Source organism: Gymnoscopelus microlampas, assembly GCF_963454915.1.
Source record: "Gymnoscopelus microlampas genome assembly, chromosome: 9".
NCBI lineage: Eukaryota > Metazoa > Chordata > Actinopteri > Myctophiformes > Myctophidae > Gymnoscopelus > Gymnoscopelus microlampas.
The window spans coordinates 10,014,870-10,030,280 of NC_139946.1; the positions used below are offsets into that span (position 1 = coordinate 10,014,870).

General features: G+C 43.9%; 1 protein-coding gene across 1 annotated transcript in view; it reads right to left on the minus strand.

The window, feature by feature from the left end:
- The window catches only part of pip5k1ca (phosphatidylinositol-4-phosphate 5-kinase, type I, gamma a), a 57,236-nt gene that overhangs the window by 24,455 nt on the left and 17,370 nt on the right, over positions 1-15,411 (minus strand). Inside the window, exons 2-7 of the mRNA XM_084067495.1 lie at positions 9,196-9,227; positions 7,450-7,542; positions 6,760-6,890; positions 6,500-6,617; positions 2,886-3,038; positions 239-538 (exon numbers count right to left, since the gene is read on the minus strand). Of these exons, the coding sequence (XP_083923621.1) occupies positions 239-538; positions 2,886-3,038; positions 6,500-6,617; positions 6,760-6,890; positions 7,450-7,542; positions 9,196-9,227 (827 nt within the window). The remainder of the gene's footprint in view (positions 1-238; positions 539-2,885; positions 3,039-6,499; positions 6,618-6,759; positions 6,891-7,449; positions 7,543-9,195; positions 9,228-15,411) is intronic.

Sequence of the window (15,411 nt, forward strand, 5' to 3'; positions counted from 1 at the left end):
TTTTTTACCAGAGCAGCTCTCTGGAGGGTCATGATGAGCATAACATTACATGGATCCAAGGTTCGGCAGCAATCAATCCCTTACTCTATTCTCATACTGATCCCTTCCTCTATCTACTGCACAAATGCATCATTACTTATTCTGGTCCTGCATCAGACAACCCCCCCCCCCCTCCAAACCCCCCCTCCCTCCATCCCTCTCTCCTCCCATCCTTCCTTCCCTCCTCCCCCGCACTCACCAAGCAGTCTCTCTGCAGCGTCTTGACCAGGGCGGTGTACGTGTCTTGGTCCAGTATGAGTCCATCTTGCATGTCCTGCATGAAGTCCAGGTCTTTGAAGGTGGGCCGTTTCTTCTCTCGTTCCTTCTTGGAGGCCCGCCTCTTGTAGGTGGAGCCCTTCAGGTCGTACTTGAGGTGCATGGACACCACGCGGGGTAGCACGTTGTTCATCACTACCACACGGATGTTCTTCCCCCCCGACTGGACACAGTAGAGGCCGAAAAACTTGGGCAGCAGGGTGCGGGGGTTCTGGTTCAAGTTCTGCGTGAGGGGTGGATACAAGACAGAAATGAAAAAAGGAAGAAAAAAAAGAGAAAATACTCTTTTTCAGTGCTATTTAAGCAGCTGACAGACGAGAAGGCCACTCGAGGCAAAACTCAGCTAAAAACAAACACAAACAAGTTATTCAGAATTGACTCTAGCACGCTTCCCTTTATCACCAATATCTGCTGAATATTTCAGTAGTCAACTCAAGCAAATGGGGTAGTAAGCACAGTTAAAACCCTGTTTTGACCTTGGGATCAGGGCCAGCTCAGCTCCATTAGAGAAATGAGAGTTGAGAGACTGCACTCAGACATCTACTGGTACAAATAAATACATAAGTAAGGAGGCAAAAACATAACGTTGTATAGATAGATTGGCAGAAAGAAAGAAATGTCACTAGGGACAGAGAAGAGAGGAGAGTGATTGTAGAGGGTCAGAACCCAAGGGGTTTGATGCACAAAGCATGAGACCAAAGCTGCTGACCTTCAGAAGGACTGATAAATAGAGAGGTAGAGTGAGTGCAATGGTGGAGAGCGACAGACAGACAGACAGACAGACAGACAGACAGACAGACAGACAGACAGACAGACAGACAGAGAGAGAGAGAGCAACCCCTGCCTTCAGCCACACATGACTCCAGTGTCCATGTGGTGAGGACACAGCAAGAGGCAAGTCAACACGGACACGTGTGAAACCATGTGAGCGTGAAATAAAGGAAACATTTGTAGAACTAGAAAAGGCAGTTCCTCAATATAAACCAATAAAAACATACATTTGCATTTACATTTTAAAGTTTGAATAGATTTTGTAGCTTAAAGTATGCAGAAGTAGTTAGAGTCACAACACAAGTGTACGGAATAGAGGAAGGATAAAAAGCAAAGAGAACATGATTGTGCTCACTGCCCGGCAAGCACACTAAATACAGAAAATAAAGAAAAAGCCAACAGATTAAAATTGGGCATGGATATTGGGTGATGGAATAACGTGACCTACTTTATATACTGTATAAATATGACAGACAGGCTGCAATCAGCTCTCAATTTGGCAATGAACGTTTTGGACCGACAAACGGTGTTTTACACTAGCTGTGTTGTTCGCAGCTAATCTAATCCTTAGATTACATCTCCTCTCTTTGTGTGTGTCCATCAATGTCTGGGCAGCAGGCAGCCCTCTGGTTATGTCCCACAAATGTAAGGTCACAAGCTTGATCTCCAGAAGAACTGACGTGTTCTCTAGAGTGTCTTTGAGTGGCCGGTTAGTTCTGCTTAAGATTACACGTAAAACTAAATGAACATAAATTATAAATGTCTATGGAAATCTTACATTTTAAGGGAAATCTTAACATAAGATGCTTCATGCAACCAGCCCACTGAACCCCTTCCTGCTTACTCATTTTAAACGGCACCATATTAAGAAGTGTCAGCAAACGCATAAAGTATAATCTATTTGCCTTGAGGTCTCCTGCAGAGAGCCTCGTGTTGTCTTGTTTGTATGCCCGCCTGTCTCTCTGTGAGCCACCCTATTCATCTGTCACTGCATCTCAGTCTCAATGTCAAAATGTTCTGGCCTCTGGCCACTGCACGCTGATCCCACGTGAGCCTGAATTTCTCTACTTTCATTAAGCCACACAGTTAGACCAATTAAGCTCACCAAGCTGCTCAGAGAACAACCAAAAGATGGAAAAGTTCAAAGTAAATGAGTTCTAACGCTCTAAGGCCGTTTCCACGAATGGTTAAATGAATTCCCGTGGTGCTTCTGTGGCGGTTGTCATGCATGAAAATGCACAAAGCTGAGACCCCCCCCCCCCCCCCCTCCCCCTCTCCTCTCTCTCTATCTCTGTCTGTCTCAGCAGCGGGAGGTGAACCTGAGAGACTGAAATAGCAGCATGGACATACATGGAGCTGTTGCTGCTTAAACCGTTTCTGAGCGGGACTGGAGAGAGGAGGGCGAGGGGCACGGTCGGGTGAAGTCACGCTCCGTTAAGCTTGACCATAAGACATCCGGCTGCTGAAACACACCGGCCAGTTTCTTATGAAACCGCATGGCCTGAGGTCTCAGTCGGAACACCACTAAAACAGAAAGGGCCATAATGTCTACTTTATGTGGGAACAGTTGCCATGAATGGGAAGACAGATTTTCAAGGGGGTTATGTAAACATGAGATGTAAACATGCAACTCACAGCAAGATCCTGGGGAGAGGTCAGCATGTTAATAGTGAATAGTTTGAGTGACACGTGCACGGACATCTCGAGTGACACGTGCGAACACTGACAAGCAAATCCACCTACAGTAGTATCCAGACAGACCTATTGCTGTGTGTGTGCGTGCGTGTGTAGAAGCTCACCATATAGTATCCAGGCAGTAGTTTCTGTAAGAACTCTGCTTCCTTGTGCATGACTGTCTTGATGATGAACTCGTCGTCCCTGGTTAGATAGAAGACGGATCCGCTCGCTCCGGGATTGGACAACTCAATCAGGGGCTCATTACACAGGGAGTACTGCAGGTGCGCACACGCACACGCACACGCACACACACACACACACACACACACACACACACACACACACACACACACACAGAGAGAGAAACAGAGAAACCCCAGTCAGAAATGATGAAAAACAGAACCATTACATTACCCACGGGATGGGAAGCTTTGAGACGTTCAACGATTGTAGTCAGGAAGTTAAAAGGCTGTGACAACTCTGGTGTAATGCATCCTTGACACAGAAAACCACAAGGAATATCTGTGACAACTCCTCTAATGCCTCTTGTTGCGAACACATCAGTGGATCAACGGCTCTGCTTACTGCTGTACAGCTTGATCAATATCAGTGGATGACGCACACACGCACGCACAATCTTTGTGGAGGACATCAAAACCAAATTTTACACCTGCATCACTGTGATGTGTAGACTAACCTCACATGTGCATACCTCTACAGTGGTGTATAGAAGTGAGGCTATCATAGCAGAAGAAATGTGTCCAAGTCAAGAGAAAGACTGAAGGAGACAGAGAAAGAGTGAGAGACGGATTGAGAAAAGTGGAAAAGTTGGCCTTAGGGTACATAATGAACCCTAAGTGTGTGTCTTACTGAATCAGTAAGACATTGTACACACACACACACACACACACACACACACACACACACACACACACACACACACACACACACACACACACACACACACACACACACACACACACACACACACACAGTGTCTCAATGTCAGAAACACCTGTTTAATGAATGTTGGAGTTTGACACAAGGCAGCATAGGGCCCATGTGACATCATAGTACATCATTCCTCTACTGCTGTAATACTCAACTCAACTCACCCAGCTCTCTCCCTCTGTGTCTATAGGAGTATGTTTGTGTCTGTGAACAACACACAAACACACAATTATGTACCCATAACTGTTGCAGCATTATTGTTCCATAATTGTGCTTAAAAGCAAAGTCTCAGATATCTGAGAAAAGACGAAGCCTTTCCATGATATATTCGGCTGCTGGCTCACTTTGGAAATTACATTGAATTTCCAACCTTTTTGTGCGCTTCTTCTTCTGTGAGATGAAGGGATGGCTGACTAGAAAGCGTAGCATGCAAGCAGTAGCATATAAAAGGCACATATCGGTCCGGTTGCACGCACGCACACACGCACAAACGCACACACACACACACGCACGCACGCACGCACGCACGCACGCACGCACGCACGCACGCACGCACGCACGCACGCACGCACGCACGCACGCACGCACGCACGCACGCACGCACGCACACAGTGTGGGAAGTGGGAAAACAGCACATCTCTTACCTAAGCTACAGTATGTTTATATTGTCACTGAGCCAGAGGTAAACATCTATTAGCACTTGAACTTGTACTTTAATAGGCTGGCATGACATTAGCCATGCTTACCATCACATATTCAGGCATTTCCAGTGTCAGTGTAACAGGCAGAAAGAGTGGCGTCTGTTTCGTATGAATGTATTTATCATAGATTTAATTTCTCTCAACTACCCCCCTAAGACACAGGGCACTCAGTTTACACGCGCATTGGCATGCAAAGGAACAGAATGGAAATAAGCTCTTGAGCTTTTCTGTGTTTTTGTTTTTATCATTTTGACAGATATGTAAAAGTATATGGTCGTGTACAAGCATTTTTGTAAACAAAAATATCAATCAAACTCCACAAGCACCAAGATGGCTTTTTGGTCTTCATGGCATTGATGATGACAGTCTCAGAGAGAGGGGAGATAGGAGAGGACTAGTGGCCTGGACAGGGCACACACACGCACGCGCACACACATGCACACACATGCACGCACGCACGCACGCACGCACGCACGCACGCACGCACACACACACACACACACACACACACACACACACACACACACACACACACACACACACACACACACACACACACACACACACACACACACACACACACACACACACACACACACACACACACACACACACACACACACACACAGTGCCAGTACACATTAGTGCCGTGTGACTTAAAATTCTAAATTATACTTTGAAACTAGTGAACTATTAAATGTTTTGAACTGTGTGTGTGTGTGTGTGTGTGTGTGTGTGTGTGTGTGTGTGTGTGTGTGTGTGTGTGTGTGTGTGTGTGTGTGTGTGTGTGTGTGTGTGTGTGTGTGTGTGTGTGCGTGTGCGCGTGCGTGTTGCGTGCCTCCAGACTGCTTACATCTTAGGGAAGAGCAGTGACTCATGCCAAGCCCCAGCTCCTCCATACTGATGGAGAATGACAAGCTGCAGACCTTCCTCCCTTCTCTCAGGCACCCTCCCCATCCCTCTTCCCACGCTTTCTATTCTTCTATTATATCAGACTCTCTTTTTCGTTCTACTTGTCCTGTCTGCTTCCTTTTAACAGACCAATGTTAATCTTCTCATTTCCAATTAGCTCTCTGTCTATCATCTCTCCTCTTCTTGCCCATTCTCCTCTCCGTCTGTTCTGGACTTCCTCCATTTCGATTTCCCACGCCACTCTTCCTCTCATCCCACCTCAGTGTTAATTAAACTCTGGGAGTATAAACATGAAGCCGTTAGGATTTTTACTGTGCATCCCACCTGTTGCAGAATAACTATTTTCATCTGGTTGCATACTGCACTGTGCCGTTGAGGTTGGCAAGTTTGGTTTCATCCACACTCCACAGCAGTGTTGATTTTGAGAGCAAATTTTGATTTTGATTAGTTTTAGTCATTGATAAATCCTAGTCCTAGTTTTTGTCTAGTTCATAAGATTTTAGTCGACTAAATCTACAGTTGATTTAGTCGACTAAAATGTATTTTAGCGGTGCTGTGATGGCGTCGTAATGGCTGATTTTACACTTGGTTGCATGTTGAAAATCTACAAGCTCACAACGCGTCGTGTTGTGAGCTTGTAGATCTGCCATTTTCAGAGCGCAGCAGCCAAGTGCAACCAAGCATTAAATGACTTGTCTTTTAGTTCTACAGGATCTCTTCTCCACTAGTCCCTCACTAACATTTTAATCTAGTTTTTATTTGTTGACAAAATTGTCAATATATTTGGTCTTAGTTTTAGTCATCGTAGCTTAGTTTTTATTTAGTTTTTGTTTAGTTATCGTCAGTGAAAAAAGGTAGTCGACGAACATTTTTCGTCATAGTTTTAGTCGATGAAATCAACACTGATCCACAGGCACCCATGCAACTCAACCCAAACTTAACCTCTTGAACCCCAGGTGAACAGATTTGGTGTAGAGGAAAAAAACAAGGTCCAAGTGGAGTTGTAACTCAGGTCCGCTTTACTGAGAGTAGAGGGTTTAAGTGGTTAAGCCTGATTTATATCATGCGATGGTGTATAAATTAAGCATTGGCTTTTGTATGATCGCTCTTGAGAAAGTGTGAAAGTGTTCAAGTGGCTACTGTATGTATAAGGAAAAAGGGTGGAGTCTCACCAGATAGTCATCCGGTCTGATGCCGAACAGTTCTCTGAAATAGCGGAAGGCCACAGGAGCGTAGGTTTTGAAGCGGAAGTCTGGGAAATGGTGGGCTGGGGTCAGGTTGCTACCCTCACTGAAATACACACACACACACACAAACATGTGCATACATATATTCACACTATGCACACATTAACACCAAGTCCTATTCCAAAAGCGTATCGGTACAGTAAATGCATGGACAGGGTTTAGTTGTGTCTTGCAGCAGTAAGTACCTGGGGAAGAAGATGCTCTCCACCACGTAGAAGTCCTGCATCAACACATCTCTCTCAGGCTTGGAGCTCAGGTTGCCCACTGTGTAACCGATACCCAGCTGGATGGCTCCTTTCAAGGCAGAGGACGTCGTCTGCAGGTGGGTGAGGGATAGATAGGTAGCAGGTTAGATTGGGTAGAAGTGAGTTATGTTACAAGATTATGAAGTAGCTATGTTACAGGATTATAATGGGGCTATGTTACAGGGTTATAAGGGGGCTACAGTGTATTTTTGTTTTTTTTCTCAAACGATTTACAATTGTCAAAACAAATGTTTTTACCCTTTTTTACTCCAATTTAGTAATTATGCCATGCACTGCTCTTCTACCCTAGTGGCTCACCTGCCAGTGAGGAATCTGATTGTGGTTATACACAATCAGATTGCACTCAAATTACTCAAGACACATTTTTAAAGATTATTTTAGGTCAGTGCATCGAGACAGGAAAACAAGGGCAGCGAGAGGAGAGTGAGACAAGACAGGGGTCGGATTCGAACTCAGGTCCTCGTGCACACAAGAAGCATTATGGTCTGTGCACTAAGGCTGAGCCACCAAGCACTCCTCAAGACACAATTTAATGCTAAGTGTAATCAGGCACCCTGTAGAAAAAAGGTACATAATACTAGGGGAACAGTCCTGTAGTGGCTGCAGTACCTTCTTGTATGTAGTCTCCCCTGAAGCATCCACCCCTCTGTGGCCAATCTTCTTCCCCTGCCCTGGCAGGCCTGCGGATGAGGCGTGACCCAACTGAGAGGAGAGAGAGAGAGAGAGAATCAAAGAGAGATGCAGACTCACAAGAATCAACAGCTATTATGGACCGAGACACTAAAGTTAGACAATGAAGTTAGCAGCGGTTCATTATTAGCGACTATCAGACTAAGAATTGAACCATTAGAGTGGGGATGAATGCTGAATCGAAGCCGGAGCATGATTCAATTATTACACTCCTCTTTGCATGGTCAGGATTTGATCTGTTGTACTGTACAGCACAAGGTGATGAGCAGACCAGACGCGTGTTTAAGAACAACGTTTGTCACGTGTTTGCAATAAACACAGTTTAATTTCAACATTACTTCTTGAACGTTTTTTTTTTTTCTTCTTACAAATGAATTATTTTATTCAGTTGATAGCGTATCTGATTTTCTTGCAGCAGGTTTATGTTACTTTGTTGATTACATCAAACAAGAAAGTTAGCAGTTATTGGGACAATGTTACAGTACAAGCAGCAATGTTAACAGCTCCCTACAGTAAGTTACTCAGACATGTTTCAAAACTATTAGCTAGCTATAGCTAATAATAAGGTTTTCATGATACCTGGCCCCTCCTTTGCAACAATATAAGAATACAAGCATTTATATTCATATTTCATAAAATATAAAATATATAAGTAAATGCTTAGTTAGCAAGCAAATGTTGAGGAAAATGTATCGAGTCTGTTGAGGCTCTGTGTGACTCATACTTTAGTCCATTGAAATAATTCAATCACACAGGACTTTGAGGTTTGCTAGCGTGTCTGATTGTGAGCAGTGTGATGATAACAGATGGGGTCAAACAGCATTTGCAAACAAATTGCCTGTATCTGCATGAGTAGTAGCAGATGGGTGCCGGTTTACCACACCAAGACAACCAAGTCGTCAGTCAGGGAAAGGATTAAGAGTTCAAGTAATTTACTGCGGGTTTATACAACTTAAACCCTCGATATACCGTACTTTGTACCGCTCTTTTTTCCGACTGCACCAAATCTCTTCGCCCCAGAAGAGGGATGCTACGGTTAAACATTTTGAGATTTATCTTGTGTCGTCCCGTGTGGTAAACCTAACTCACCCTGTACCTAGGCCTGTCACAATTATTACGTAATCGTCTAATCGCAATTATTTGAAATAATCGCAATTCATTTAGCATAATTGTCATAATCGTCTCCATGTTGAAAGTTTTTTTTTTACATGTGTAACATTATTAAATATGTCAATAATTTCTTTGTAAATTTAAGCTATTTGTCATATCTGCCCTGTGCAATTTTTGATCACGTAGCCTAAAGGGCCTCATATGTTCCAGTGTTCAATGCCAAACACACAATTAAATCGTTAATCGCAATTATTTGAGTGACAATTAATCGTCAACTTAAATTTGTAATCGTGACAGCCCTACCTGTACCCAAGTACACTGAAGCAAACAGTGGAACATATTTTACAAATACTAACCTAGGTCTGGTCCTCATATGAGGAAAACCTTTTGAGAGTAAGGGTTTATTACAGTCCGTAGCAGACATGCACAGCTGGAGTAGGATGTCAGTGTCAGACAGTGAGTGGAGTAGTTATTCATGTGGAGGATCAAAGAGAGGAGTGAGATGTGAGGAGAGTATTAGAGAGGGGGTCATCACAAGGACAGACGCTAGCCTACCTCTGTGATGAAGGCCTTCCTAGCAGCAGCATCTGAGGGAAAGAGAGACAGCCAGACATAACGGGTGAGAGAGAGGGAGAAAGTGAGAGAGACAAAAGAAAGATGTCTGTGTTAGTTAGTTCTGAGAGGATGTGGACATGTTCCATTACCATCATTAGTGCTGGAACAAAGATAAAAAAAAACAAAGGGGTAGACACAGCAGTACAACATTATGCAATAACAGTCGAGCACACCTGGGGCCAGCCAGCCAGCCAGCCAGGCAGTCAACAAAACAAACAGCGAGTCAACCAGCCAGCCAGCCAGCCAGTCAGTCAGTCAACCAAACAAACAGCGAATCAACCAGCCAGTCAGTCAGCCAGTCAACTAGCCAGTCAGCCAGCCTGCCAGACAGACAGACAGACAGACAGACAGACAGACAGTCAACCAGTCAGTCAGCTAACTGATCAGTCAGCCAGCCAGCCAGCCAACTAGACAGTCAACAAGCCAGCCAGCCAGCCAGCCAGCCAGCCATCGTGCAAGTCACTCAATCAGTGGAACTGCAGATTAACAACATTAGTCTCAATTCCTAGTATCTATTTATAACCTAACCATTGTGGGCTGCACTGCACTGCAGTGGGGTTAAGTGTCGTGAACTGTCGACCTTGAGATTACCAGACGGCCTCTCTACCCATCCATTCAGCTACAGTATGGCCATATATAGCATTAGACTAGAGGATATTGCATGAAGATATAATGATGTAAGACTGCAAGAACCGAAGTACTAAAATACATTCGTCGTCATATTTCAATTTATTTAAACACATTTGGAACCAACGGTTCCGGAGCAATGTGGTGCATAGGTCAGATTTACCATGCACACGGTTAGCAGAATTATGGTAATGCCGAAGGCATCACCTGTTGTTTTGATTTGTACCCTTTTGAGACAGAGTTGGACCTGTTGCCTGCAGAGATGGAGAGATTTATTTGAGACTTCGAGTTAACCGTTATTGAGAGAGTTTAATAAAAGACTTCCGCCGTCTTTTCAGGGAAAGAAGTTACAGCACAAAGCTCTGTAAAATCAGTTCCAGCATAGATGATATTTAAGTATCAAAGACAAATGTACAGTACCTTTAGTATTTAGGAATATTATGGATTTTAGCCTAATGCCAAACATTAAAACGATGGATTTAATAACAACTCCAGTTTAAAAGTCTATGTCTGTGCTTGGTGGGACGATATCAGAGTCATGTTCCATTCTGCATTATTATCTTATCTTTAATATCACAATCCAAATCATATCCAAAACGTTAATGGAGGGCAGAGAAACATTTTGGTGAGCATGCATATGATGGAGAACGGAGATGCAAAGGAAATAAGGAGTAAAATAATATCTCTTCCCTCGTTGCTCATGCAGTAGACTGCACATTATAGAGCTTTCTATGACATCTGTTTTTTAAAACATCTTAGTTCTGATAGTTGGTTAAAATGACCTTAATATCGGCATACCAAAGATCAATCTCTGATTTTCCCTTCAATCTGCAATATAAGCTTTGATTAAATCAGCAATCGGAACAAGCCTAGAACAGAGGGGCTGATTAGTTCAGGATCAGCCAGGAAGTCTCATCAACTTCACACATTGGAAAAAATGGAAGACAAGCGTACAGCTGGAAAACAACCTGTCTGAACACAGCATTGACAGGAAATCAATTACAAGGAATGTGCCCTGGAACAAAGTGCACTACATCAACAACCCAACGCAAGACACTGACTTTACACAGGACTGTGGATAAAGTACATGGACATAGAGCACTCCCGTTAATGCAATAGTATATTACAGAACATAAATTCACACAGTAGACTAAAATAGAGAGCAGCTTCATAATTTGGTTGCAGTTGACATAATAGAAGGGCACTGTGGCATGTCTGTGGCCAAAGTCAAATGGTCTTATGTTTAGCAAATGATCAAAAAGAAAAGATAATTAGACGTTGGGTGTTTTGCTGTGAGAACTGCATAATCATCTTAAGCAAAGCAGACTGATGGCAAATGAGACTTTGCAAAAGACATTTTAAAAGACCTCCAACTTCAGAAGTTTTTCAGCCTAATGAGCCTGTTCATGCTGAGATAGGAAGCCTAAACTGCTGCATGACGGCAAAGTCATGGGTGGGATGGCATCTTCACACACAGCGTGCTTTTTTTCCTTTCTCCCTCGCTGGCTCTAGTCTACTCGCTCGCCTGCCTGCATCTCGTGGATACCCATGTGACTGAGCAAGAGGAAAGTCTGTTAGCAAACCCCCCTCCAGCTCCTTGCTGTCCTTCTCACTATGTCGGGCATTGGGATGAGCAAGCCAAAAACGTGCAGATGAAATCCCAACAAGCCTCACTGCAGGCAGCGAGAATAAAAAAAAGGAAAGGGGAAAAAAATGAATACAGTATGCATTCAAAACATGACAGCAGCCACTGGTGTTTTGTCAGCAGAATGCTGGCAATGCAGATGAATAAAAGGCAAGATATCCTTGCTACTCTGCCCTATTATTATTATTGTTTGTGTGTGGCCTGCGTGTGTGTGTGTGTGTGTGTGTGTGTGTGTGTGTGTGTGTGTGTGTGTGTGTGTGTGTGTGTGTGTGTGTGTGTGTGTGTGTGTGTGTGTGTGTGTGTGTGTGTGTGTGTGTGTGTGTGTGTGTGTGTGTGTACAATACCAGACTCAATCTTTCCATCTGGTTCCCCAGCACTCAGGTTCCTCATTGCTTGCACCACACCACAGAACAGGCCACTGAAACACTGTCGCACATCTTGAATGGCTGCTATGCATACAAAGGGATGTACATGTACACGTCACGATAGAATAGTGGAACTCATAACGAAGGACATATCAAAATATCATGCATCTACAGTGAGAATGTACAAACATTCCCGTGTCATTTCATCCATGTTCCCTCTCTGTGATAACCCACACATCTTTGACAGCTAATCCAACAGATGTTGCTGTGGTTGATGAAGAGTCCAGGGAAGTGTCTGTATTAGAGATGGCATGCACCTGTGACCCTAGCCTAGAGGAAGCCTTTATGACCAAGGTCATTAAATACCGACAACTCCTACATACCATCTCAGAGCTAGGTTATAGGTGCAGACAATTTGTTTTTATATTTGGCAGCCTAGGACATACCCACAGACTAGTTGTTAGAGGGCTTCAACAACTTGGGATTCCCAAAAAAGGAGGCAAAAAAGTATTGTGCTGTCTCTGCTATAATTGGCAGCTGCCACATATGGCGGAGACGCTGTTACTTATACCCATAGAGTACTGAGTGACATGCCTAATTGTATCATGAAGACATATGCCATGATTTTGTGAATGTAACCTTACTGCACCTATAATATTTGTGTCCCTGTATGTATGATTCCACCCATCAGTAGTGCAGATATTTTACATAGTAGAATCCTCTAATCCTAATTCTATCCTTTAATAACTCTGAGACTGAGTTTACAAAATGTAACCAAATGGACCCTTACCCTTAGTTAAATTGCACCGTGAATGTGTACTGTGTACTGTATCTTACTGAAGCCATTTCCCTTCCCTTCCACATGCCTGCACCCCTTAAGGCTGCCTTGAGAGTTAAGAGTGTGCGTGTACGCTGGTGCGCATGTGGGTGTGTGGCTGAAGGCCGAGGCCAACGGGTTTCTAGGCATTGTGCATGCCCTCGCTGAAGTGCACGCACACAGTGCGGTGAGCGTATGCCTGGCTGTGCGTGCAAGCCGTGCACGGCATGCACGTGTTCCATCCTGCTGGCACCTTGCAGCGCGTGCCATAGCAGAGCAGGAACATGAAGGTTTGAGCAGCTCCTATATGGAGACATTCATTACTGTTACAGAACCGCTGTCTCTCTATTCTGCGACAAACAGAATTATTATTAGTAGTAACTGGAGAAGTAGCTGTAACAATAGTAATGTATTGATAGCTGTAATAGTGGTAGTAAGTGATCAGTGGTAGAGAGGGGTGAGATATTGTAGTACTAGTATAGGAAGGAAACCGGAAGTGGTCATTTTTATGAAATTGGAAGTCTGTGGGACCACACAGTACGCACCAAGTTTGGAGCCTGTAGCATTCTGGGAACTGGAGTTATGGTTGCTTAAACCCCAGCCAATAGGAAAGCAGAGGGGGCGGGGCTTCAGCAATTACAGCAATTTGAATTTGGTAAGACCACCTACCAATTTTGAAGCATTTAGCATACTGGGAACTAGAGTAATGGCTGTTGAAACCCCAGCTAGTAGGAACACAGAGGGGGCGGGGTATCAGCAAATTACAGCCTGTCCCTATTGGCCGTCTAAGGGTCGTTTCAGACGGGGAGCAGCCAACGAGCCTATGTAATTCATTTTCAATGAGAGGTGGGCGATTATTTGGGACGCACAGAGAAGTTGAGCTTTTGTTTTCCCCGCACCGCGCAGGAAGACAAAACAACAATGATCGCGGTGCGAGTTTGGGGCCTTTAGCATGCTGGGAACTGGAGTTATGGCTGTATAAAGCCCAGCCAATAGGAACACAGAGGAGGCGGGGTTTAAGCAATTACAGCCTGTCCCTATTGGCTAGTGCCTATTGGCACCTGTGGCACCCAGGGGCCCCACACATGGCTATTCTGATGGCAGACCCCTGACCAGTGTTGGTGCCAAGTTTGGTGTGGATCGGAGCAACGGTGTGCCTCGCAGGTACGCATGTTACGTTTGTGACTTCCACCCACCTACCAGGCAATTTTAATATAGGATATTATGGAAAGGATCAAATTCAAGCTGACCAAGTATCAGCCCGTAGCTGCATTTATCAGAGGTCTTGACTTTGAAGCATTTCAGTAAGAATCAGAGCCGATCTGCTTGACTGATCACAGGAGAGATAAGTGAACCTGCACATTCAGACAGCTGCAGCTAATTACATTAATAATGAGACCGTTAGGTACACCAGAGAGCAAGCTGGCATTAGTCAATAGTACTGTCAATGCTTCGTAACTGGTACACCTAAATCAAACTGTTAATTTTATTATCTGACTCCATTCGTTGTGTGACACCAGGTCAACGGTGGTGGAGATATATACAGTAGCTCACTTCTAGCCATCAATGACAATTTAAATATATAAATATAAATATTTAACTAACGTTTGTGGTTGGCAACATTTTTTAGCAATAATCGGAGTTGTCAGAATGTAGATGTGGCATATGGAGGTACCAGAAATAAATACTGCACTGCACACACACACACACACACACACACACACACACACACACACACACACACACACACACACACACACACACACACACACACACACACACACACACACACACAGTATGAACCACTAGAAATTCACAAGGAATGGAATGGCTGGAAAAATGGACAACAAATAAATAGCTTATCATGATGGTTGTTGCCCAGCAATGCTGTTTGTTTTAACAGCCTGCTCTTGCCACCATTAACAAAATGGTCCATTACTACTGGATGATGGTAACCGCCCAGGGAGAAAAGGCAGGAGACAAGGGAATTCAAAGCTGCATCTCCTCCATCACCTCCCTCCCCCTCTCTCCCTCTTTCCTATTCTTATCTTTCTCAGTTAATGCACCGCCTCCATACTGTATGTGGACGTGATCTCTCTCCGGTGTTGTCCCTCAGGGAGACTAGTTGAGCCTCCTGGGTAGGCCATCAATGACATCAGCTCTGCTCTACATCCGTGGTTCTCAACCTGTGGGCCCTGAGGATGTTGCATGTGGGCCTCCAAATAGTTGCCAAAACACTAAGATTTAATGAAAAAAAATTAAAAAATTAAGTTTTTTTTTTTTTAAACCTTGAAAAGTTAGTTTTTGTTGTGATACTTCTGTTGGATTCCATTGATCCAAGCCGAGTGATTGATCATTCAAATAAATGTGCTCTGAAAATGCGCACACGGCCTGCCCTTCTGACCACTTAACAGGGCAGCCTAAAATCCTTTAATTTAACCTAAAGGTCCTTTACAAACCAGTAGCACTTTCAAAAAGATATTTCTTCTTGAAGTGGTTTGAGTCATGAGTACTGTACTGTACACCAACACGCAATTATTACATGGTCGCCCCAAAGGAGGTTGATTTTTTACTGTGAATAAATGCATCAACCTGTATGAATGAGACATCACCAAATGAATAGTTTGATGTGGAACTAAATGGACATTGGACCCTTTCATTTAAGAGAGTTTTTTTTTTTACAGCGTATGGTCATAATCTGT